The sequence below is a fragment of the Diospyros lotus genome, chromosome 14 (genome assembly GCF_014633365.1).
Source record: "Diospyros lotus cultivar Yz01 chromosome 14, ASM1463336v1, whole genome shotgun sequence".
Classification (NCBI taxonomy): Eukaryota; Viridiplantae; Streptophyta; class Magnoliopsida; order Ericales; family Ebenaceae; genus Diospyros; species Diospyros lotus.
Window position 1 is genome coordinate 23,089,271 of NC_068351.1, and position 27,324 is coordinate 23,116,594.

At 36.6% G+C, this 27,324-nt stretch overlaps 2 protein-coding genes and 1 long non-coding RNA gene across 4 annotated transcripts; all 3 read left to right on the plus strand.

Annotated features, from left to right (window-relative positions):
• Positions 1-6,969: 6,969 nt before the first annotated feature.
• On the plus strand, positions 6,970-14,551 carry LOC127790948 (uncharacterized). The gene is made up of 4 exons (XM_052320683.1): positions 6,970-7,074; positions 13,834-14,139; positions 14,224-14,409; positions 14,541-14,551. The coding sequence occupies exons 2-4, from the start codon at positions 13,836-13,838 to the stop codon at positions 14,549-14,551; spliced, it is 501 nt and encodes a 166-aa protein (XP_052176643.1). The 5' UTR covers positions 6,970-7,074; positions 13,834-13,835.
• LOC127790947 (uncharacterized) lies at positions 9,614-11,550 on the plus strand. Its single transcript, XM_052320682.1, has 4 exons — positions 9,614-10,157; positions 10,331-11,141; positions 11,235-11,299; positions 11,441-11,550. The coding sequence occupies exons 1-4, from the start codon at positions 9,614-9,616 to the stop codon at positions 11,548-11,550; spliced, it is 1,530 nt and encodes a 509-aa protein (XP_052176642.1).
• Positions 14,550-27,219, plus strand: LOC127791005 (uncharacterized). Of its 2 annotated transcripts, XR_008020844.1 has the most exons (4): positions 14,550-14,747; positions 14,839-14,931; positions 15,016-15,117; positions 27,077-27,219. It is a non-coding gene; the product is annotated as an uncharacterized LOC127791005 (long non-coding RNA). The 2 variants fall into 2 exon arrangements; XR_008020843.1 differs by lacking the exon at positions 14,550-14,747 and having other exon boundaries at positions 14,763-14,931.
• Positions 27,220-27,324: the final 105 nt, after the last annotated feature.

Consider the following 27,324-nt stretch of genomic DNA (forward strand, 5'->3'; position numbering starts at 1 on the left):
AAATAATGGTTCTGAATAATTTTTGTTTAAGTAAGAATATTAAAAACAAAAATAATGCTGAATCGACTACAACCAAGGCTAAGGTATACCTCGAACCACAAAAAAACTAGGGGGAACACAATAACAATCACCCTCTAGACCAAACCAAATGAAACAAAATAAAGAAAGATAGATGCTGGGAACACCCAAATTATAAAGAGCTACTCCTCTGAGATCACTCATAGAAGCATAATGGAAGAGAGTACAAGCCCAAAAAAGCGAGACAACAGGGGAACATGAGCTCAGAATGCACTGGCACTAAGCATGAAAACACATGATTGCAACAACCATCCTCCATAAATAAACGAACAACCATTCCTCATGGGAAAATAGGCTAAACTCTCAGAAACCTTCATACCTAAAATGAATAGTCGCTATGCGGGTCCAAACAACACATTGGATCTAATGTGCCAACTGAGAAACAAATCAATTCTGATCCTGAAAACATCTATTGTTACGTTTCTTCCAGATATAATACACCAAAGCATGAAGCACCAGCCTATTTTCCACCTACCAGAGGCCCTTTCCACTCCATCTAGCAACTGCCAAGAGCACACCTGTATCCTATCAATGCCATGACCAACTGAATTTCTTGGATTTATGAAAGAAAGGCATCACTTCTCGAGAAAATGGGCACTCAAAAGAGAGATGGGAATGACTTTTCGCATCTGCCCTGCAAAGAAAGCATCTATTCGGGAAAGACAAAAATAGGTTAGTACGATCAAGCGTGGATAAACGCTCCTGAATCGCCTATTAAAGAATAAACTTATGGGCTGGGATACCCACAAAAGACCACATTAGCCTACACTAGCCTATACTAAGGAACCCGGTGGCGCTGAACTTGAAGATCCTAGAATGCTACCTTGGCAATAAAGGCCCAATTAGAGGTGGAGAGCTGACATGGCTCATCTCAATGCTTAAAACGAGGGAGACAAGAGAGATGGTTACGAATTAGGTTAGTGTGCAGGGAAAAGGAAGTCTCCGGCCAGATCCAAGAGCCATATTTAATAAAATCCTCTACCTTAGCTATACTTGAAATACCCAATTGTTGAGGTATTTGGCGAGAGAAATGATCAATGAGAACACCTAACAGGTTCCACTAATCATGCCAAAGGAAAGTAGTATGACCGTCCCCAATCCTCCATCCAAACCGGGATCTCATAACACCCCTTAGCGAGAGTAACTTTTCCAGTACCATGGGTAGGCATAGGGTGTTTTAAGCAGCTAGAAACACTCACCTTTAATCTGATATGAATGCACCCATTTAACCTAAAGGGCCTCCCTATCTTTTAAGAGAAAACGCCAAATTAACTTGGCCACCAGGGCTTGATTCCAAAGATAAAAAGACTTCATACCCAAGCCATCCTACTCTTTAGGGTAGCAAATCACTTGCCATGCCACATTCGCTTTATTAGAATTAGCCTCATTACCACTCGATAAGAAATTTCTAATTAATTTCTCTATCTCTCAGATCACTCATTTCAAAAGGATAAACACGGGTGCCCAGTACACATAAATGGTAGATAGAATAGAATGCACCAATTGCAGATGCCCCCAAAAGGATAGTAACCTAATTATTTTGGGGTAGAAGTGTAATTTCTCATAGTCATAGGGCTAAGTATAATTTTATGGAACCTAAGGACTTTAGTACAAGGGGGAAAAGTGTTAGGAAATGGAAGAAGAAGGACCAAATTGCAAATTATAGTGTGAACACTACAAAAAAATTGGATTTGCAGGTCGGTCGCCGGCCATCGACATCCCATCGCCGTTGCAGGGTAAGAGGCAGGCCATTGTGGCCTAAGGGATAGGTTTATCATTGTGGAGCGACTTGATTGGCTAGAGATTCAGCCGAAAATGGCTATAAATAGTTGGGTATGGCTAAGGGTTTCTTTATTCAAAACTTAGGTTTAAATTGGTGGTTTTTGGAAAAATCATGAGGATTGAATAAAGGGCTTTTGTTCTAGAGGTAGTAAAGATCATTTCTAAAAATTTTGAAGCATTTTGGTGTTGGTTTTAGAGAGTTTTGGGGTGGCTTAAAAATCGAGATTCATCGAAGCTGAGCTTTAATCTGCCATTTTTGAGTGTTTTGGTCAGAATCTTAGGATAAGAGTGGTTCCAGTGTGTTCAGGGAGTTGAATAGGCTAAGAGAAGAGGAGAAATCAAGAGGAAATCAGGTCAAACCAGTCGTCGACGATGAGAGAACAGTCAAAGAAGACAACCCGAGAAGGCACGTGGGCTGTGAGAGCATGTAGGCGAGTGAAAAGGTAAGAAAAATAGGGAAATAGGGGAAAAAAGAAAAGGAGAAAAAATAGGAAAAATTCTAGAAAAATTCTGAAATATTGTTTTATTGATAGTCTGAAAATTTTGTCCAAGAAATATACCCAGGCACGCATTCCGAGATAAGGCACGTATATTAAGAAAACTAATAAGCTTGAACAAGGTGAGTGGTTTTTTCCCACAGATTTATACGTGATGCGTTTTGCCTAAATTAAGCATGATTTTCATGAGGGTTGCCAAATTACATATGATTTACATACATCTTGTCATATCAATACATGTTTTATTGCATCAATAATTGGGATATTTTCATTTGACATGATATTGTTGGCATATCGATACTTGTGATAGGGTGGGATATTACCCTCGTAGTGTAGTTGCATTTCTCCAATGGGTGTTGCCGGATACCACATGAGTCTCTTGTGTTGGGGATGGATTTCTCCAAGGGTGAATGTCGGGGTGACTGCCTAAGGTTCTATGTTGGTGTTAGAATGCAAGTCAAAGTTACATCAGGCACTACAACAAAATTGGCATTTAGTGGCGATTTTTTTTTGCATTTAGCGGTGGTTTTTAACCGCTGCTAAGTAATTTAGTGGCGGTTTTAGAAACCGCCGCTAAGTCAGCCGTCGCGGAACGTTTAGCGGCGGTTTTCAGCAACCGCTGGAATAACCGCTGCTAATTTTAAATTTTGCGACGGTTTTTCTAAATATTTGATTTAGCGGCGGTTTCTATAATATTTAGCGACGGTTTTGAAACCGCCGCGAAAATTAATAACAAAAATTAAATTTTTAATTTTAGCGGCTGTTTCAAAACCGTTGCGAAAATTAATAAAAAAAATTAAATTTTTAATTTTAGCGACGGTTTCAAAACTACTGCTAAAATTAAAAATTTAAATGCTTTTATTGCCGGCGCAGGCCAACCGGACCCGCGCCAGCCAGCCCAGCTCGCGCCTGGCCCTTGCGCGCCATGTGGCCGCTTGTGCGCGCACGCGCACGCGAACTGCCTGATCTGTGAAGAACCCCTTAACATATATGCACATATATATATTATATACTAATCTAACAACTAATTTTCAGAATTATATTTTATATTTTTTAATTTATATTAAAAATATTTATTAATTGATTATTTTTTAAAAGAATAATAGAATAAATTAAAAATAAATTAAATTAAATAAATTAATTGATTAAAAATAAAAAATAATTTAAATGCAATTTTAAAAATTATTAAAATTTTATATATTAAAATTTTGTTAAATTTATTTTTATTTTTTTTAAATTAGATTTTTAATGAATTTTGCTATTAATTTAAATGCAATTTTAAATTTATTTTTAAGATTTTATATTTATTTTTATTAATTTATTTTGTAATTATTTTCTTAAGCAAAATTTAATTTTTTTAATGAAAATAATGAATTTTAATATTTAAGATTTTTAATCGCCGCTAAATTTAATTTTTTAATAAATTTTGCGGCGATTTTTGAAAACGCCACAAATATTATTTTATTTTTAATTTTGAATTATTTAATTTTTTGAATTTAGCGGTGGTTTTTCAAAAATCGCCGCTAATTTTAATTTTTTTTGAATTTTGTGGTGGTTTTCAAAAATCACAGCAAATGTTAATTTAATTTTAATTTTGAATTATTTAATTTTTTTAATTTAGCGACTGCCATTAAATTTAATTTTTTTTTTGAATTTTGCGGCAGGTTTTTTAAAACTGCTGCAAATGTTAATTTAATTTTAAATTATTTATTTTTTTATTTAGCGTCGGTTTCTCAAAAACCACTGTGAAACAGAATTTAATTTTTTTATTATTTAATTATTTTTTAAATTTAGCGACGATTTTTTAGAAACCGCCGCAAAAAAACATGTTTTATTGAATTTTGCGACGGTTTTATGAAACCGTTGCAAAAATCTTATTTTGCGACGGTTTTGAAACAGCCGCAAAAAAATCGCCTCAAAAAATTAATTTTTTTGTAGTGAGGGCGTCTGATTATTCATGTCCATACATCATTCAATCATGAAATGTATTTTAACCCTCACTTATAAGATTCATCTTTTAACTTGGACTTTTATCCCTAAAATATTACATCACTACAAAAAAACGGGTTTATTGCGGCAGTTTTTTTGCGGCGGTTTTGAAAACCGCCGCAAAACATGAAATTTTGCGGCGGTTTTCCAACCGCCGTAAAATAGGTTTTTTGCGGCGGTTTATCCTACATTTTGCGGCAGTTTTGAAAAATCGTCGCCAAATTAATTAATTTAAAATAAAAATTAAATTTAGCGACGATTTTAAGAAAATCGTCGCCAAATTCATTAATAAAAAATTAAAAAAAATTGAATTTAGCTGCAGTTTTGACAAAACCACCGCTAAATTCGTTAATAATAAAATTAAAAAATAAATTTTGCAGCAATTTCAAATAACCGCCGCAAAATTTAGAAATTAAAAAATAAAAAAGTAAATTTAGCGGCAGTTTTGACAAAACCGCCGCTAAATTCCTTAATAATAAAATTGAAAAGTAAAATTTGCGGCGGTTTTAAATAACCGCCGCAAAATTTAGAAATTAAAAAATAAAAAATTAAATTTAGCGGCGGTTTTGACAAAACTGCCGCCAAATTCATTAATAAAAAAATTCAAAAAAAAATTAATTTTAGCGACGATTTTGTTTAAATCGCCGTAAAATTTAGAAATTAAAAAATAAAAAAATTAAATTTAGCGGCGATTTAGTCAAAAACCGCCGCCAAATTCAGAAATTAAAAAAAATCAAAAAATAAATTTCAAAAAAATTAATAATTTAAAATTAAAATTAAATTAAATTTTGCAATATAATCTAAATTCTTTAATGTTTTAATCAATTAATTTATTTAATTTAATTGAATTAAATAATTAAATTAAATAATTTATTTATTTTAAATTTATCAATTAAATAATATATAAAATGTAAATTTATCAGTTAATTTATCAATTAAATTTTTAATTTATCAATTAATTTTTTTCCTTCTCAAATTTGTAAAATGTAAAATTTTAAAATATTAATTTATAAAATATAAATTTTGTATCTATAAATATAGAAATTAAATTCTAAATATATAAATTATTATATTTCATGTGCATAAAATATATATACATGTAAACTAATTTATATAAAAATTTATAAATTAAAATATATATTAAATGTATAATAATTAACTATTTGTAATAGTTATTAAATATATACAAAATGAAAAAAATGAGAGGAGAGAGAGAAAGGGGCGCTTTCATATTTTAAAAAAGAAGTTAGTATATGAATTATATTTTTTTTTATGAGAAAAAGTATATTAAAACTGAATTGAATAATATTTAGAGAATATATATATAAATACTATTCTTATATTGAAAAGATGATATAAATATTTTTAGATTGATGATAGAGTCAAGAAAAACACATCAAATTTCAAAAAACTTGTTATATCACCTAATTTTATAATAACTTTTTGAATTAAAAATAATAATACATCTAATATAATCAGAATGTACATTTCTCTATATAATATACAAGAATCTCTCTATATATAGTATACATCAAACATGACTTTGATTAATAATATATTTAGTATTATCTTTATCTATATTGTGTGTTGATTAATCAATAAATGCATTGCATTGTGTTGTGTTTGATTAATTAAGCATTACAATGTTTGATTAATCATAAATATATATGAATTAATTTAAATTCATATGGTCGTGACATGAAGTTTATAAAAACACCAACAGTGTCAATGGTTGAGATCAAATACTCAACATATTTTCTCCCCGAAACCATCCCATCCCCCATCATCTCACAAGTATCATAACCACTATCAGAGAGACAGTTGGCGAGACAGACAGCCGGTCACTTCCCCAAATCCATGGCATGGTCACTTCCTTTTCAATTTTTTCTTTTAACTCCCTCTTTATTTCAAATGTCTCTTGTCACAACCATAGCCACAACCACTGAGTTCTTTGTAGTCAACGCTTAGATGGCTTGCAATAGTGTAAGTTTTAAAAAACTTAATTGGGCTTAATCCAAAAGAACTTGACCAGGCTTAATCCGTGAATTAAGTTTTACACTCTTTTAATAATTTTTTAATCTTTTTTTCAGATAATGTCTAATATGAATTAAGTTTTACACATAATTAAATTTAATATTTTTATATTATTTAAAAATATATATTAGTCAACAATATTAATTTTTTATATTAAATTATGTATATTAAATATAATTACTTTAAATGTCATAGTTAAATAATTAATTAAAAAATAAAATAAATTACTTAACTAAAAATACCAAATTCCCTCCCCCAATTTCCCATTACCCGCCTGCGCCAAGGCACCCCCAATTTCCCAAATTCCCAAATTCCCTCCCCCAATTTTACTCTCTCTCTCTCTCTCTCTCTGCGAACCCTTCTTGATCTCTGTCTCTCCTTCTCCCTCGCGTCGCTAGCCCTCGCCCCCTCGTTCGCTCTCGCCCTCCCCTCGCTCGCTCTCGCCCTCGGCCGCTCGCCCGCCGTCGCTAGCCCTCGGACCCTCGCTCGCTCTTGCCCTCTCCTCGCTCGAGCTCGCCCTCGGCCCCTCGCTCGCTCGCTCTCGCCCTCCCCTCGCTCGCCGTCGCTCGCACTCGCCCTCGGCCCCTCGCTCGCAGTCGATTGCACTCACCCTCGGCCCCTCGCCCGCCGTCGCTTGCGCTCGCTCTCGCCTCTCGCAGTCGCTGACTCGCTCTCGCCTCTCGCGGTTCCTCAGGTTAGTTCGATTTTAATATAAGAGAGAAGATCTTGGTATATTAATTGATTGTCTTTTAAGAGTCCTAGTATTTGTTATTGAGACGTGCCTAATTTTGTCCCTGCAAAAACTAAACAAGGATGTTTAGTCAAATCATCAAATCCATCGATCTAAAGATGATTAATGATAGTATAAAATAAACATGGTTTACCCTATATAATAATTATACCGATAATTAGGTTCTCACTTAAGCTCAGTACCTCTCACTCAAGTGGCCGTCCAACTGTCTTGCTCTTGTATTTTATGTCCATTTGATGTGGACCTGGTGTTGTTTGGATATGGACTGCAGATTATATCCACTCATTCATACCATACCCACCCACACACACATATGTATGTTTGTCTTTTCTTAAGTTGTCATTGTTTTAGGATGTCAAATTCATTTTCAAAATGGTGTTTGTTGAATATGAAATGAAATGTGAGAAACACAGTTAAGGTAATTTGGATAAATGAAAAGAGAAACACAGTTAACTCTATGATGATTGGGAGCGCCCCCCCCCCTCCACTTTGGTAAAGAACGGCTGTGAAATTATGGTAAAAAGAACGGCTGTGAATAAATTAAGAACTTGATCACCTATAATAATTAAAAAAATATATATGAAGCTTTTTTTTTTTTTTTAATCTATCGATCCCCTTTCAGATATCATGGCATAAGAAATGCTATAAGTACTGCATGGCTTGCCACTCTGTAAAGAAGCCAAATTTCAATTACTTCATTTAACTATGCCAGAGTACAAAGGCATTGATATCTATTGCCCAGCTCTTTACTGTTTGTGATGCATACATGACTAAATTTTGCATTAATATCATTATGAAGAAATGTAAAAACATAAAAGCGTACCTCATCTTCTACTGGAATTTGCCAGCTATCTTTCCATACAAATTAATTAAAACAAATCTGTGTGTGTATACCTTGTTATATTAGATATATATACTTCATCTTATATAAATATATTTCCCCTCTAAATATATGTGCAGAAAGTCTGGAAAATTTACTTCCTAATTAATGCCATATTAATTCCTTATAAAAAATTATTTTAACTTATTTTCCATCTCGTAATTTTGAATTTAAAATTAAACATCGAATCAGAGATTTGATCAGATACACATAAAATGTTTCCATACATAGAAAATGTTTGATCTGAATTAAGTTATAGAAATGAACCTAATGAGCATTATAGATGCATAATTAATCAGTCTATGCAAATTAACTTTAGGGATTGTATGAATTCTGGAAGTGAAAGGGGACTTTAGTTAATTGATCACTGCAAATGTTTTCCCTCCAAAAAACATTAACAAGCAGACAATGCGCCGATAAAATAGATTTGGAATGTTGCAGCAGCAGAACCAGAAACATTTTTTGTTCAAGCACATGCACTTTGATGACAATGCAATTGCTGCACACACACACACACACACACACACATAATTAAAGTTGTGAGTATATTATATACGCTTAGTAGCACGATTGTAATGATCTTTATTAACAAAAAGTTACGCACAAAAACTAATATTTGATTCAAAACTTAATTTGCGTATTTAATTAGTGTCTTATAGAGTGACAATAATTAGGGTCTCTATTGGAAAATTGTTGTAGTTTTTAAATGCCTTTTATGTATGAAGTACGCATCTTAAAACTAATATGGATGTAATGTTTTGCATATTGAGGTGTAGATTAGAGAAGCAGAATACAAGCTACAAGCTCTGTTTTAGCTGCATGGATAAGTCTTGGATTACAAAGCCACGAAATACACATGAATTTCAGGAAGGAGTGCAAGGATTTTTGGAATTTGCCTTTGCCCATCGGTCTGTTGAAGGCAAAATCAAATGTCCTTGTCCTGATTGTGTTTTTAGAAATTGGGAGACCAGAGCAATGGTGTATGATCATTTGATTTGTAGAGGGTTTCCAACCACATACACTACTTGGTTTTGGCATGGGGAGTCAACTACAGGGGAAACTTCTAATAGCACACCCTCGATACAAAATCCCTTATACAGTCATGATCCAATACACAATATGATCAACGATGCTTTTGGGATATCTAGGGACCATGTGAATGTAGAAGCCTAGACCTCGCATCAACCAGTACATGAAGGTGAAGAAAGGATGCCAGAATTGAATCAAGGACCTAATGAGGAAGCTAAGGCATTTTACGATCTAGTTAGGGATGGAAATCAAGCATTGTATGAAGGATGTACGAAGTACTCGAAATTATCATTCCTAGTAAAACTATATCACATCAAGTGCTTGTGCGGATTGAGTAACAAAGCAATGTCTATGATTTTAGAATTGTTAAAAGCTGCCTTCGAACATGCAAAGATTCCTGATTCTTTTTATGAGGCGAAGAAATTAATTACCAAGCTTGGTCTTAATTACAGTCAAATGCATGCATGTCCAAATGACTGTATGTTGTATTGGGGAGAATATGAAAGTAGGGAGACATGCAAAGTATGTAACACATCAAGATGGAAACAAAGTAGGAAAGGTAACCCGACGAACATGTCTAGTGGGGGCAAGAAAAGAAAAAAGAAACCTGTCAAAGTTTTACGGTACTTTCCACTTAAACCACGTTTGCAAAGGTTATTTATGTCTTCTAAAACTGCTGAACATATGAGGTGGCATTCTGTGGATAGTAACAAAGATGGCTTGATAAGGCACCCAAGAGACTCTGAGGCGTGGAAGAGATTCGATGAAACACACCTTGAATTCGCATCAGATCCACGGAATGTTAGGCTTGGGTTAGCTAGTGATGGCTTTAATCCTTTCAGAACTTTGAGTACCAACTATAGCATTTGGCCTGTGATTCTTATACCGTACAACTTACCCCCTTGGATGTGTATGAAGCAGACTTCCTTCATCCTTTCAATGATCATTCCGGGAAAGCAAATGCCAGGGAATGATATCGATGTTTACTTACAACCCTTGATTAAAGACTTGAAGGATTTGTGGGATGGTGGTGTGGATACATTTGACGCTTCACTCAATCAAATGTTTAATATGCGCGCTGCATTGATGTGGACAATTAGTGATTTTCCTGGGCTTGGTAATTTATCTGGGTGGAACACACACACTGGTCAGCTTGTCCAACTTGTAATTTTGACACTGTTGCCCATCGTCTACCTCATAGTAGAAAGTGGAGTTTTATGGGTCATCGTCGATTTTTAGAGCCAAATCATAGATTCAGGTTTAACCGTGTTCACTTTGATGGTAATACAGAGTTTAGGAATCCACCAGTGGCACTATTAGGTTTAGAGATATGCAAGCAGTTGGAAAATGTTCATGTTACATTTGGGAAAGGGATGGAGGTTGAAGATAACAGAAAAAGAACTCACCAAAAAAATAATGTAGAAAGTGGTTGTCAACAATGGAGAAAGAAAAGTATATTTTTCCAACTTCCTTATTGGGAGTACAACTTGTTGCACCATAACCTTGATGTTATGCACATTGAGAAGAATGTGTGTGATAATGTCTTGTACACCATTCTCAATGAAAGTGGAAAAACAAAAGATAATCTCAATGCTCGAAAAGACTTGAAAGAGATGGGCGTAAGAAGTGATCTTTGGCCAAATGAAAATGGACAGTATCGACCTACTTTATTTACAATGTCAAATGCCCAAAAAGATGTATTCCTTACAACTTTGAAGAATGTTTTAGTGCCTGATGGTTACTCAAGTAACATTGCTAGGTGTATTGATCTAAAGCATCGGAAGATATTTGGTTTGAAAAGTCATGATTCACATATTCTTATGGAGCAACTGCTACCAATATCAATTAGAAATGTGTTGCCTAACCAAGTGTCTGCCATTTTAGTTGATTTGTGCTCAATATTTAGGCAAATATGTGGCAAGGTGTTGAATCCTCTAGACTTTGACAAGCTCCAACGTCGAGTCATTCTCACACAATGCCATATGGAAATGCTTTTTCCGCCTGGGTTCTTTACAGTCATGGTTCATTTGGTTGTGCATTTAGTGAATGAACTGAAGCTTGGAGGCCTAGTACATTATCGATGGATGTATCCTATAGAAAGGTAAATATTCTATATATCGTAATTGCTATTTGCCATTGGATTTGAAGGTATATATGTATAACACTATTTTCTAATTGTGTTTTTTTACTTTAGATACTTGGGACATTTGAAGTCCTATGTACGTAACAGGGCACAACCAGAAGGTTCCATTGCTGAAGGTTATTTGGCTGAAGAATGTTTGACCTTTTGTTCAAGATAGTTGGAGGGCATTGAGATAAGATTCAACCAGCTTGGACGTGTTGATGATCAAACGACAAACAATGAATCGTCTCAAGTTTCAATGTTTTTTACTGAAATAGGGAAATCAGTTGGGAGTACTTCATATTTCAACCTTACTCATATTGAGAAACGACAAGCACACAGATATGTGTTGATGAATTCAGAACTAGTCGATCGGTTTGTGAAGTGAGTTCGTACATAAAAGATATATAATTTATCAAAATCCCTTATTTTCCTATCTTGTTGCGTTAATGACTTAATTTTATATAGGGAATTTAGAGAGATAACCAAGAGAAGGCTCAGGAATCGAACACGATCAACTATAGAGATTGAAAGAACAGTACATCGGGAATTTGTTGATTGGTTCTCTAAGCGTGTAGGTTTACCATTGATATATTTTATTAAGAACAATATTTCAATCATGAAAAATTGTACTTATCGATTTCCTTTTGTTTCATTTTAGATTATGAATGATGAAAATGAATCCCATTCAGATGATCTTAAGTTCCTTGCACAAGGGCCACTTCAACGTGCCAGACGATTTAGTGCATATAATGTCAATGGATTCAAATTTCGAACTATGGAACGAGAACATAGCTTGAAAACTCAAAACAGTGGAGTTTTTGTGATTTCTGGAACAAGAAGTCATTCTAGAATCAGTGACAACAACCCAATTAATGGAGATGTTAATTATTATGGAAAATTGGTAGATATAATCGAGATTAATTACTATGGTCGATTCAGGATTATTCTATTTAAGTGTAAATGGGCCAATACCATAACTGATAGAGGGATCAGACAAGATGCTTTGCAGTTTACTTTAGTGAATTTCTCTCGATTGACACATACTGGTGAACGTGAAGAAGATGAACCTTATATTGAAGCTTCACAAGCACAACAAGTGTACTATGTTGAAGATGTTGTAGAAAAGGATTGGAGTGCTGTTGTACATTTAAAACCAAGAGATTTGTATGATATGGGTGAAGACACTGAAGAGACATTCTATGAGAACGAGCCATATCAAACACAAGACTTAGGGTTATTTTTTCCTAATGATACTGGAATTATGTCACTTGCAAGAGGACAAATAGATGATGATCCAATGCCTAATGTTGAAAATGTTGATGATGAGGATGATGAGGATATGTAATTCTATGGATTTAATTAATGCAAATGTAGAATATTATATTACATTTTACTTTGCTTATTATATTGTTGTTAGCCTTTCATTTTGTTTTGCTTTATCTATACGTGCATGTTTTTATCATTTATAAAAAGTTGCAGCCATGATTAGGAAGAAACGTCTAAGAGGTACCAATAGAGAAGTGGTAACAACAATATAATAAGCAAACACAACATAAAGGTTTAAGATTTTTTTTTCACCATCACCTCACATGTCTTACTAGAAGGGTTTAGACTAATTAGACAATAAATACATAACTGCTTAGGACACAAACATAGCTATTTTCATGGCAGTTGGTCAATGTAGACTGGGAAGAAGTAGCACATTCGAATACAAGCTAACCTAATGAAACCTTACATGTTCAAACTGTTGAGGATGTTTTCTTGTGACTGCATTTGAAGGATAAGCAATGCAGTCAAGACTTTCTTTCATCTGTAATTACTAATTAGCAATCTTGGATTCATATATATGTTATGTAAGTGTGGGCTCTGTTTTCCATTAATTTCATCCAGAACAGTTCCAAATTGTGATCATAAGGATTGAACTTGTGTTCTTCTCTTGATTACTTGCTGGACTTCAATTTATGGCATTTCACTAGTAACCACACTGGTAGACGAGAACCTGCAGCCACTACTCCAATTGTGCCGTGGGTGAGTGCAATTACCTAAGAACCATGTGCACCAGGTAAACATACAAAAATCTTTATGACTTAGTCTCAAGAAATTTGAACCCTAGTTGTAGAGGACATAGTAGCAGTACTTGGTAGGGTAATTTTCATATCAGAGTGTAGCTAGTACTTCATGGGCCACCAAGAGGTACTGTAGCCATCCATTGCATGTTCTGTAGTTTATCTTAAATTTACTGTGCTCACACGTACCACAAACATACATGTTCAAACTCAAAAGAGATAGTCCAAATGACACGAGATTTGATTTAAAAGAGATTATCCCTGCTTTAATGAGACCTCTTTGTCCCAAGGGGCTTACAAATAGCTAGGTTGCTCTTTATAACATTATTATTATTCAAATTTAAGATAAAAGGAGGTTAATGATTTTATTATACTTTAAGAAATAGTCAAATTATGATTAGTGATTTAGTTTAAAAAAACACTTTTAAAATCATGTAATCATCTAACGGTCATTACACACTCTTAAATGTAGAAAATTATATTGCATTTTACGTCGCTTATTATTATGTTTCTCCTTCTCCTTTATTATTATTATTATTATTATTTTTTTTGCTTTGCTTTATATATATGTGCATGTTTTTCTCATGTATAAAAAATTGCAGCCATGATTAGGAAGAAACGTCTAAGAAAGACAGGCATTACTGATTTAGGTGGAGATGCCTCACTTCCCACACATGCTTCAGCATCATTGTCAACTCCACCACAACCCCCAGCATCATCCCCAGCTCCACCACAACCTATAGCATCCTCCCCAACTCCACCGCAACCTCCATTATCTGGCCATGCCCCATCACAACCTCCAGGATCTAGGCAGACTCCATCAGAATCATCCACCCCACATCTCTCTCACGATATTCCATCGACAGCCTCGTCTACATCACGTCGTTACTGGACAGTTAATGTGATAGGTATGCACAAAATATTTAAATTGCATGTAATTATTATATACTTGCATTAATTATTAAATTAGGTATATGTATTTTGATTGACAGATGAAGAAGGGCTTATAAAACAGGAAAAACTAAGGGTTAAAGATGTTTGGTTACTAGTATGTGGAAGGCGTGTTATGTTAGAGTTCAATGAATCATTCCAACCAATTGGAGATCCAGCTGGACTTCTTGGAGGGATTTTAGGAGAATTAGCCTCTAATTTTGTTGCTTTTCCTATCAATTATGAAAGTTGGCACAAAGTACCAAAGACATACAAAGAAGAAATTTACAAAAATAGAATCATGGTAATTAACTAATATTGTATTTTTTGATATATTTTTTGAATATGTTATTGTAACTAATATTGTTGTTTTTTGAAGGAAAAATTTAATGTTGACGAGGGGCCTGTTAAAAATTTTATTTTGAAGAACATTGGGAAGAAATGGAAGGACAATAGATGTAAATTATACCATGAGTGGTATGATCCCAATATTGGTCGAGAAGCAAATATTACAAAGCATCCACCGGGAATATCTCAAGACTAATGGGCAAGTTTTATTAACTATCGTGCACGAGATAAGACTAAGGTGATGTTACTAATCTTGCTTATAAGATTACTAATATTTATACGACTAAGTGGTTAAGATTAAACTAATGATGTTTTTGTTGGATATCTAGGAGATATGTCAAAAAAATGCTGAAAATCGATTCAAATTGACAATTCCACACACAGGAGGGTCGAAGAGTCTAGCAAGGAAAAAATATGAGATGGTAATATTGCAAAAATTTATCCTTAATATGAATTTTTTATTCTAACATCAACTAATATTTATGTGAAATTGTTCTAAATTATAGGAAATTGAGAGTGGCCAGCCTGTGAGTAGGGGTTTATTATACATTGCGACGCATAAGAAGAAAGATGGATCTTTTGTGAATGAAGGAGCACGAACTATAAGCGTAAGTTTTTTTTGTATCATAACCGTTCCACTTTTTGAATCATAGAAGAAGCTTTTATCTATATTATGCTTTATTAGTAAATGAGTTATAAGTTTAGTTGAACTTGTTAGCAGAAAACATACATATACTAAAAAATAGGAAGCTTAAAAACAGGAAGCTGCGTATGATCTGATATAATTCAACACAATCAGGCTATTGCCATTTCTAGTAGACACAAACATCCACCTGGGCCTTAAAAACAGGAAGCTTATGAGTTACGAAAATCAGGTAACAATTATCCTCAAGTTGGGTAATAAATAACTCATGTCTTTTGAGAGGTGTAATCAATAAGAGTCTTACCATTGCATTACATTCTTCTTGAACTTTAATTTTTTAATAAAAGTCAACATTAGTTTCAGAATCAAGCACAAGTTTTCTTGATCTAAAAGCATGCTCAAAAGAATATGGGAAAATTCACTCTTAAATGAAGAAAAACAACCTTAGAGATGCCTTCCCATACCCCACAGCTCACTAAAACCCCATACAGGGTGAATACAGGAAAGGTTTCTTCCTATTGGCTTACTTTCTGTTTCACAATAGCAGATATCATTTAAAAGATGGAATCTGAAGTAATGAAGGCAAGCAGTAATAAAAAAAGAAAAGATTAAATAGTAAGATATTTTGGGAACCAAGTCTTCCAGTCAATATTCAGAAACCAAGCAATTTTTAAATGCAGTGACTGAACAGATACCTGCCCAATATGACAATGTTCCCAACAGATGAACAAAATAATCACCATCTAATGGAACATCGATTTCTTCACTCTATTCATAAAAGAAATACAAATATCAGCAATATCTTCTAGAAACAACTACAAAATTTACAGAGATCTGCGAGTCTGTAATATAGTATACTACCTTCAAAAGCAAATTCATGACTGTATCACAAGCCAAAAATATAGAGGCATTATCACAAATTTCACCACCATTGGGACCTATCAATTTAATCAAGCAGTCCACAACCTTCAGGAAAAATATAGGAGGTTTATAAACAAAAATCAGTGCTTTAATGAGAAAGAATACATTCATTGAGTTATCTAGACTTTGCATCAGCAGGCTTGTAAGTTTGATTAAACTTGAGGTTCATTGCTTTAATTTTTAGTCTCAGACCACGAGGGAGAATAGAGGAATAAAATGGCATAACAACTACCATGATAAATAATACATATAACTATATTAGGATGCATGAAGAAGAACCTAAATCTAGGGATTTGGAATTTAGGAAAGTCAACTCTTGATTTTAGTAAAATTTAGATAAACATCCATGATTTCCATGTCAAGATCAAGCAAAACACAGCGACAAGTAATGTTGATCATAAACTTGTTATTGATGTGCACTACAGCTAGGGACTAGAATCAAGATGATTATCTCATGGTTCATATCCATATAGATCAATACATGTTTGATCTTATGACATGAATACTAATGATGTTTTCCATGTTAAGGATTTGAAACCTCACCAAAGAAAACTTGAGTTGCATTTTTGGCCTACTACTGTTTTGCATGTCATCAGACTCCTATATATTGCCTCTTCAACAACACGGTACAATTTAAAAAATTAACAATTGGTAATTTGATTGAATTTCCTAATTAGTTTTTATTTTAATTTTCATTGTTTGCTTCTAAATAGGGTTTGATTGTTAGTGTAGGTGCTCTAGACCCAATCAGATTGGGCATGTTGTACACTGACAATTGTAATCATGTTATTATTTGAATAAAGAGTTATTCAAATTCACAAGAAGTCATTCTATTAGTTTCTTGTTATTATTGTAATAACCAAATGAAACTAGATAGAAGTCCATATGATGTATACTGTGAATAATCTATAAAGATGTGAGATGATGCATCACAGTTTCTAGACATCATTAAACGTCCCAAGTTGTAGCAATGTCAAGAATGGACATTGACAATTGCAGTAAGACTTGTATGTGCTATGTGATAGCAATGGGGGTCTCACACTCATAGGCATGGAGATGCCTAGACAAGTACATAAGTGACCAATGTTGGAGAACGTGTCACTGGACATGACTCGCCATGAGAATCCATTTTGGTTATATGTTGATGGAATTCTCATACGAGATGGGTGTAACTAATCCTTGGACCTGAGGTTGTCACGGTCATCTCATAAGAAGACCGATATGCTTTGACATCGTTTCGATGGGCCTAGATAAAGGCTGCACGTGGGCGATCGTTGGGCATATCGTGAAGCTTATGGAGATGGGTGCATAACCAAGATGGGACTCGTCTATCCCTTGATAGAGAATGATGTATCTAAGGCGCCTTCGGTGGATATTCACTTTAAATCCATGGCCATGGTAAAAGAGATCAATAAGGAGTTATTGATTTACTTTCTATTAAGTGAAGATATCTAGAAGACCGAAGAAAACTCATGTGATCGTTATCAAGCAACACATCGCCATACTTGAGATCACATAAGATACATTGACGAGAGGATCGTATTACACGGTAACCATGCTCGTGAAAGGTTATTTGCGGATTATGAATCCTTCTGAATAATTGGGTAGGCATGACGCCTTGCTAGAGGCCAATCTTGTCTTATGTGTTCGTACCGACACATTGCCAACATATTCGGAAGCCTAATGAGTCATACGCAATAGGCACGGTCCCTGGCTTAAACTAGGAGAGTGGACGTATGGTTAAGAGGGACACTTCGGCAAGAAGTTGTGCCGTCGTAGGTTCTCACGGGAAAAGAACAAATAGACGTAATGACGTCGATATGACGAGGAGTCGTCATAATGGAAGGAGTTTCCTAAAAATGGCATTTGATTAAATTAGGAAGGAGTTTCTAATTTAATGATTTTCTATTTGTTGGAGTGGCAAATAGGAAATAAAATATTTTTGGGCTTAAGTTAATATTTGGACTAAATTGGATTTGGGCCAAATATTAAAATAAATATTATATTTGGACTAAATTAGATTTAGGCCAAATATTAAATATTATATTTGGACCAAATTAGATTTGGGCCAAATATTAAATAAAATATATTTGGGCTTGAATTAGATTCGGGCCATAATATTTTATTTAACCTATAAAAAGATTGAGCCATTTAATTATATTTCTAGTTGGACTAGAATAAGCCCACTTATGATTCTAATTAAATTAGAATTAATGGGCTAGCCCAATCCATTAGGGTTTTAGAAACCCTAGGATATTTCATTATAAATATCCTTTTATAGGTTGCCCATTATAGTGGTGATTTTTGGTGTCGTTTTTCAAGAGTTGAAAAACGCATTGCCGTTCACTCTTCCCTGTTTCTTTTGGCATCGATTTGAAACGTGGGTGTTCTTTTACCGTCCATATACAAGCCGCGCAAAGGAGAAGGAGCTAGCACTCCTATTCCGCTCTCCTTGCCAACGGACGCGTGCCGCGTATCACGAGTTAGAGGCCGGACGCTTGGACGGCTCGAATCCACGAACGACTCGATAATCTAAAGGTTAGATTTATTTATTTGTTTGTGAATGATTTGATTTCGACGTTGATCCAATCGCCGGGATCGGGGTAAGGTTCAAAAATTTTGAACTACGCTGCTTGCCCCGTAGCGATCTTGCTTTACTTTCAGTGGTATCAGAGCCATCGTCGAAATATTTCAATTCCTTACGTGCGGATTCGGTTATGTTGTTATTTGTGAAATAATTAAATGATTGTTGCGTTTGTATTTTTGGATTGCAAAACGTTTTTGGGTGAAGGGCAAAAGATCGTGTATGACACGAAAAAGGGCAAAACGGGGTTCGGGGTGCATACGGATGCACCGGGGCGTCGAAAGACGCGGCCAAGCGGGGCCCGCGTGCGCTGGGCATGGCCTGGGGCGGCTTGGGCGCGCGCAGGGCCCGGCCAGGCGCGGCCGTGCGCGCTGAGGCGCGGCTATGCGCGCGCATGGCGCGCCCAGGTGCAGCCGCACGCGCGCGCATGAGCCCCCGGCGCGGCCGCGCGCGCGCAGGGCCCTCATGGGCGGCCGCGCGCGCGCGCAAGGCGCGGCCGCGCGCGGGCGCGACCCGCGGGTGCAACGCGCGATCCGCGCGCGGCCTTGCGCGGCCCGCGCGGCCCCCAGCTACCCGCGCACGGCCTTTGCGCGCCCCGCGCGGCCCCAGTGGGCCGCGCTCGCCCCCAGCGGCCCCTGCCGCGCGGCCGGGCGCGCCAGGCGCGGCCCAAGCGGGCCCAGCGCGCCCAGGCGCGGCCCATGGGCGCCCCATGCGCGCCCAGGCCTGGCAGCATGTTTGACATGCTGCCCAACCGCCTCCCGGCCCCTCCCGCTCCCTCGGGCTTCGGTTTGACCCTTCCCGGGGGTCCCCGTGAAGCATCCGGGCCGACCCTTCGGTGGCCCAGTGCGTTCCGTTCTCTTTGGTGGGGCCCGGCCAAATTGTTTGGCTATTTTTATTATTTTTATCCGATCCATGAGTGTATGACACTTATGGGCGGTGATTAAAATTGGGTCAGGGCCGTTAATTGGTTTATTTTTAATTATTGGGCTGCTAGTGTATGTTGGACATACATTGGTTGATCCAAGGCCTGTTGAGCCTTGTTAGTTAGACTAATTGATGGAGCCCAAGCCCAACACAATTAAAACAATTTTGTTTTTCCAAAATCATACAAATTTTTCAATTTATTGAAAGCGTTTCATTAAGATTGAAATAGATGCGACAATTAATTAACATAATCTAAATGAATCAATTAGATTGATTGCATGGGTGTATGGTATGGATCGAGTCGACCATTTATTTTATGTTGGGAATGAATGCTTGTAAATTTGGTTTTTGAAATAGGGCCTGCGTGTCCTGCTTCTCTTATACTCTAATGTACATTCTCTTCTCATCTCACTCCCCCCGAATGTAACTCGGGGTTTCTGATTCTATGTAATGTATGTAGAATAGAATAGAGCATCGATAGTTGTAGTTTGTATGAAGAGCAAGAGATGGAGCCAAATTGAAGACAAGATTCGAAGACCAATGAAGGCTTGAAGAATGTGCTTATGAAGCAAGATGTGATTCTTCACCTAGGTTTGACCCGCTAGCTTTCCTTCTATGGCTCGAGGGGGCTAGCCGTAGTTATCCATACCATACACCGGTTTGAGTCGGTTATTATGCATTATTAATTTGATTAATTGCATGTGATGAGACCTAAATAAATAAATAATAAATCCCTCATTAATATTAAGCCAACTTGCCTTCCATCATTATGAAGCATTAGGTTTCTAGCTGGCACTTGATTTGTTGAGTCACTCAAGGTCATGTGTCACCTATGATTCCTATGCTTCATGGGCCATGAGATGTCCCTGAATGATGGGTCCGACTTAACTAGAAAAGTGGGGTTTGTTGAGTCACTCAAGGCCTTACTGAGTATAGAGGCAAAGATTGGGAGTCACATAAGATGTGCTTGGCAAGGAGTTGTCAACCCAATGAATCTAGGAGTTGCATGGAGATGCAATTGGTAGCAAGTACCTACCTAATCGATCCTAACACAATTTGTTGAGTCACTCAAGGTTGTGCGAGGGGAGATGGGATCCTAGCTCACTAGGAAATCTTCCAACGGGATTTCCCGAGTTATGTCTAGAGGGTGGCAAACTCGTAGAAAATAGTGGGAGCAATCATAAAATGTTACTTCTTGCAATTTATGATTTCGTAATTCAATATGATTATAATAATATCTCTATTCAGTTGTTGATCCAGAATGTCTGGAAACATGTCGATAAGATCGACACTCGAGGGAAATTATACCTTCAATGAGACTAATTTCTATGACTGGGAGATCATCTTGAGGATAGTCTTCACGTATGATAAGATTCTTTATGCGATAGAGAGCTATCTTCTTACGAAGCCACCAGTTAAGGAAATAGTAGCACATAAGGCCTAGGCGATGCACAAGGGTGATATGATCATCGCTTGGTATATCATCTTGGTTGCCATGACCCCGAAACATAGGTCGCCACATAAGAGTTATGATGCCTATGAGATCATGGCTAGGCTCAAGGATCATCTGTTGAGAAGCATGTCATGGAGATGGTATGTTTTATCAATAGGTTGCCAGAGCTAAACTTGGGTATGGATGCAGAAACTTACCCCAGACTTGGTGCTACAATCCCTCCCTAAAAGTTATGGATAAGACTCTTGGAGAGTAGCTGTCCATACTAAGGGAGACCGAGCTTAAAATTGATTATAGGCCAAGGGAAGTGTTCTCTTAGTTGAAGGGCCCAAGGCGCACAAGGGCAAGCCCAAGAGTAAGAAAGCCAAAAGGAAGAAAAGTTCTTCCATAGCACAATCTGGAAAAGTCCAGAAGACCAAAACCTAAAAGGGTAAATAGGATGCGATCTATTTCCACTATGATAAACCGAGAGGTGTAGAGTAAGAAGAGTTCTACTCAGGGCACTTCAGGTATTTATGTTATTGGAATTAATCTATCTACTTCTGATCAGTCCACATGGGTATTAGATGCTGGATCTAGTGCTCATATTTACACTTTTGTGTATGGGCTTAAGAGTACGAGGAGATTAATAATGGGAGAAGTGTACCTACACATGAGAAATGGATCAAGAGTTGTTCCATTAGTTGTAGGGACCTATTTATTGATATTATCCACAGGGCTTGTATTAGAGTTACATAACTATTACTACAATCCTAGTTTGACTAGGAGTATAATTTCTAATTCTTGTTTGACAAGGATGGATATTCATTTTTATTTAAAGGACAATAGTTGTTCGTTTTATAAAAATGAGTTGTTTTATGGTAAAGCAACAATATGTAATGGTTTGTATGTCCTTGATGTTGATACTCCTATCAGTAACATAAATACTAAGCGACTTAAATCAGATGATTTAAATAGCACTTATTTATGGCATTGTCGCCTTGGCCATATAAATGAGAGTCGCATATCCAATTTGTATAAAAATGGATACCTTAGCACATTTGATTATGAATCATATGGTGCTTGCGAATCTTGTTTACTTGGTAAGATGACTAAATCTCCTTTTAAAGGAAATGGAGAGAGGGCCACAGAAGTGCTAGAGCTTGTGCACACTGATGTGTGTGGGCCCATGTCCACCCAGGCTCGAGGTGGGTATGTCTACTTCATAACCTTTACTGATGATAGATCACGTTTTGGTTATGTGTATCTCATGAAACACAAATCAGAAGCTTTTGAAAAGTTCAAGGAATTCAGATTTGAAGTAGAGAAACAAACTGAGAAAAGTATCAAAGTACTTCGATCAGATCGAGATGGTGAATACTTGAACAGTGAGTTTCTAGATCATCTGAAGCAGAATGTGATTCTCTCACAATGGACTCCACCTAGAACATCATAGATGAATGGTGTGTCTAAAGGAGGAATATCACCTTGTTGGACATGGTCTGGTCCATGATGAGTCGCGCTGAACTCCCTATTTCATTTTGAGGATACGCACTCCTCACCGCGATCTTTGTTTTGAACAGGGTTCCAAGTAAATCAGTTACTCAGACTCCATATAAGATATGGAAAGGAAAGAAGCTAAATTTGTCTTTCCTTAAGATTTGGGGTTGTCAAATTTATGTTAAACGTGTTGACAGTAATAAGCTACAACCCAAATCGACGAGATATCTGTTTGTGGGATATCCAAATGGATATTACTTTTACCACCCATGTGAACAAAAGGTGTTTTGTTGCCAAGCATGTGGTATTCCTTGAGAAGGAATTCTTAGATGCTGTGGCTAGTGGGAGGAATGTTAAGCTCGAATAAGATTCGAGGCGAACCACAAATAAATACTCCCCTCCAGGAACCCGAGAAAGATCACACACAAGAAGTTGTGTCAACTCCCCAACCTTCTACACAAGAACCTCATAGGTCGATGAGGGTTCGTCGCGAGCAAGAGAGATATGGATTTCTCATCTCGGCACATGGAGATGTGCTTCTGGTTGTGAACGATGACCCTACTATCTATGATGAGGCAATGTCTGACATTGACTCTGGGTTATGACAGATGAATGACAAAATAGCTTTCCTTAAAGGAAACCTGGTCGAGGATGTGTATATGACACAGCCTGACGGTTTTGTTACTCATAAACATGCAAATAAGATTTGCAACTTGCAAAGGTCCATTTGTGGACTAAGACAAGCATCCCGGAGTTAGAATCAATGTTTTGATGAAAAGATCAAAAAGTTTGATTTTTCACAAAAGGGAACTTGATCCTTGTGTTTACAAGAAGGTTAGTGGGAGAGTGGTAGTCCTTTTAGTCCTATATGTGGACAATATATTGCTCATAGGGAATGGTGTTCCCATGATGCAATTAGTTAAAATATGGCTTTCAAAATATTTTCTCCATGAAGGATTTGGGAGAAGCAACCTATATTCTGGGAATAAGGATCTATAGAGATAGATCCAGGAGGTTGCTAGCACTCTCCCATAGCGTGTACATTGACAGGGTGCTAAAGAAGTTTAGCATGGAAGATTCTAGGAGGAGAAGTCTTCCCATGTCACATGGAATACATCTCTCCAAGGCTATGTGTTTAAAGACACAAGATGAGAGAGATAGGATGAGTCGAGCACAATATGCCTTGGCTATTGGCTCGATCATGTATGCCATGTTATGTACGGGACCTGATATCGCATATACTTTGAGCATATGTAGTAGATATCAAGCTGATCTAGATGAGAAACACTGGATTACTGTGAAAAACATTCTTAAGTACTTGTGAAGCACTAAAGATATGTTTTTGCCATATGGAGAATAAAAGCATACCATGAAGGGGTTCATGGATGTCAGTTTCCAATTCGACCATGATGATTTTAAATCACGTATAGTCGAAATTCATATTCTGCCTATATGGCTGGGCCATGAGTTGGAAGAGTTCCAACAAGAGATAGTGGCAGATTCAACAACTGAAGTCGAATACATAAACAACCTTCGAAGCAGCTAAGGAGGTTGTATGGATCCGTAAGTTCTCTGATGAACTTAAAGTGGTGTCCAGCATTGTTGATCCAATAACAGTTATTGGGACAACAATAGAGCCATCGCGTAAGCGAAGGAACCACGGTCTCATCAACGGACCAAACTTGTATTGCGGCATCACCATATGATAATGAAGATTATCAGCTGAGGTGACATATGTAGAGAAAGTATAGACGAATGACAACATCGTAAGTCCCTTAACTAAAGCTCTGTCCCAGGAGAAACATGAAAGTCATGTTCGATCATCAGGTATAAGATACATGAATGATTGGCTCTAGTGCAAGTGGGAGATTGTTAGTGTAGGTGCTCTAGACCCAATCAGATTGGGCATGTTGTACACTGACAATTGTAATCATGTTATTATTTGAATAAAGAGTTATTCAAATTCACAAGAAGTCATTCTATTAGTTTCTTGTTATTATTGTAATAACCGAATGAAACTAGATAGAAGTCCATATGATGTATACTGTGAATAATCTATAAAGATGTGAGATGATGCATCACAGTTTCTAGACATCATTAAACGTCCCAAGTTGTAGCAATGTCAAGAATGGACATTGACAATTGCAGTAAGACTTGTATGTGCTATGTGATAGCAATGGGGGTCTCACACTCATAGGCATGGAGATGCCTAGACAAGTACATAAGTGACCAATGTTGGAGAACGTGTCACTGGACATGACTTGCCATGAGAATCCATTTTGGTTATATGTTGATGGAATTCTCATACGAGATGGGTGTAACTAATCCTTGGACCTGAGGTTGTCACAGTCATCTCATAAGAAGACCGATATGCTTTGACATCGTTTCGATGGGCCTAGATAAAGGCTGCACGTGGGCGATCGTTGGGCATATCGTGAAGCTTATGGAGATGGGTGCATAACCAAGATGGGACTCGTCTATCCCTTGATAGAGAATGATGTATCTAAGGCGCCTTCGGTGGATATTCACTTTAAATCCATGGCCATGGTAAAAGAGATCAATAAGGAGTTATTGATTTACTTTCTATTAAGTGAAGATATCCAGAAGACCGAAGAAAACTCATGTGATCGTTATCAAGCAACACATCGCCATACTTGAGATCACATAAGATACATTGACGAGAGGATCGTATTACACGGTAACCATGCTCGTGAAAGGTTATTTGCGGATTATGAATCCTTCTGAATAATTGGGTAGGCATGACGCCTTGCTAGAGGCCAATCTTGTCTTATGTGTTCGTACCGACACATTGCCAACATATTCGGAAGCCTAATGAGTCATACGCAATAGGCACGGTCCCTGGCTTAAACTAGGAGAGTGGACGTATGGTTAAGAGGGACACTTCGGCAAGAAGTTGTGCCGTCGTAGGTTCTCACGGGAAAAGAACAAATAGACGTAATGACGTCGATATGACGAGGAGTCGTCATAATGGAAGGAGTTTCCTAAAAATGGCATTTGATTAAATTAGGAAGGAGTTTCTAATTTAATGATTTTCTATTTGTTGGAGTGGCAAATAGGAAATAAAATATTTTTGGGCTTAAGTTAATATTTGGACTAAATTAGATTTGGGCCAAATATTAAATTAAATATTATATTTGGACTAAATTGGATTTGGGCCAAATATTAAAATAAATATTATATTTGGATTAAATTAGATTTGGGCCAAATATTAAATATTATATTTGGACCAAATTAGATTTGGGCCAAATATTAAATAAAATATATTTGGGCTTGAATTAGATTCGGGCCATAATATTTTATTTAACCTATAAAAAGATTGAGCCATTTAATTATATTTCTAGTTGGACTAGAATAAGCCCACTTATGATTCTAATTAAATTAGAATTAATGGGCTAGCCCAATCCATTAGGGTTTTAGAAACCCTAGGATATTTCATTATAAATATCCTTTTATAGGTTGCCCATTATAGTGGTGATTTTTGGTGTCGTTTTTCAAGAGTTGAAAAACGCATTGCCGTTCACTCTTCCCCGTTTCTTTTGGCATCGATTTGAAACGTGGGTGTTTTTTTACCGTCCATATACAAGCCGCGCAAAGGAGAAGGAGCTAGCACTCCTATTCCACTCTCCTTGCCAACGGACGCGTGCCGCGTATCACGAGTTAGAGGCCGGACACTTGGACGGCTCGAATCCGCGAACGACTCGATAATCTAAAGGTTAGATTTATTTATTTGTTTGTGAATGATTTGATTTCGACGTTGATCCAATCGCCGGGATCGGGGTAAGGTTCAAAATTTTTGAACTACGCTGCTTGCCCCGTAGCGATCTTGCTTTACTTTCATTGATGACATCATATATAAATGTTTCTTTTTGTATTCTGAAGGCAGATTTTAAAAAATATATAATTTAGACTCAAAGCACATTTTTTTCATGTAGATTCCAACTGTTCAAAATATGTCATCCTACTTCATTAGTTCTTAGATTGGTTCTTAGATTGGATAATATATTTTCTTCTTTATGAAATGTTATGGTGATTACATGTTCAAGAATAGAGAATGAACTCAAAACTGCAATTTCAGCTGAAATTAGGGTTGGGAAATTTAGATGAGAGAGGTTGAAGATGATGAAGGGATAGTTTTGAAGCAATATTAGGAAGGCAGTCAGCCAGGTAGCATTTGCCTGGTCTTATTTGGGCTTCTAATTCATATCATCCAGCTTTTTAACACGCACATATATATATATATTGATTTGATGCATTGGTTGGCTGGATTGGATGTTTTTAACTTCTTGTTAAAATTCTTGCATGTGCTTTGAGTCTTTGACTACGTCTAGATGTGAGCAGTACTATAACCAATTACATAATGCCCTTCACATTTTCTTATATTTTGTTGAAGTTTTCCTTGTGGCAATTTCCTTACCTTTTTTTTGTGTGTGTTGCTCAAAAGACATGTAATGATAAAGGTGAATGTGACATTGAAACCTTTGAGTAAGACCCAAGTCTTTTTTTGAGATTTTTATGATTGATATTGTTTTTTAATCCATATAGGAGAAAATTTCTGAGATTGAGAGCCAAGGCACGTCTTCACAGTCAGTCTCCTTAAATGATTCACTTGCTCGTGTGCTAGGAAAAGAACATTCAGGCCGAGTTCGAGGTTTGGGCTTCGGTCCTAGTCCAAACCAAGTTTTGGGGACCACTGCTCAATTCAGTGGGACACCCTCGTCATCCAATAATACTAGTACACCTATTGTACAATATGTGAAAAAATTGGAGAAAAAATTAGAGACTAGTCAACA

What these genes read in the sequence shown, in the direction of transcription:
- LOC127790947 (XM_052320682.1), top strand. Translation starts at nt 9,614, where the DNA reads ATGTCTAGTGGGGGCAAGAAAAGAAAAAAGAAACCTGTCAAAGTTTTA. An exon ending in TGGATGTATCCTATAGAAAG is followed by an intron (nt 11,142 to 11,234) that starts GTAAATATTCTA and finishes TTTTTACTTTAG; the next exon opens with ATACTTGGGACATTTGAAGT. An exon ending in AGAAGGTTCCATTGCTGAAG is followed by an intron (nt 11,300 to 11,440) that starts GTTATTTGGCTG and finishes TTACTGAAATAG; the next exon opens with GGAAATCAGTTGGGAGTACT.
- LOC127790948 (XM_052320683.1), top strand. Translation starts at nt 13,836, where the DNA reads ATGATTAGGAAGAAACGTCTAAGAAAGACAGGCATTACTGATTTAGGT. An exon ending in CTGGACAGTTAATGTGATAG is followed by an intron (nt 14,140 to 14,223) that starts GTATGCACAAAA and finishes TTTGATTGACAG; the next exon opens with ATGAAGAAGGGCTTATAAAA.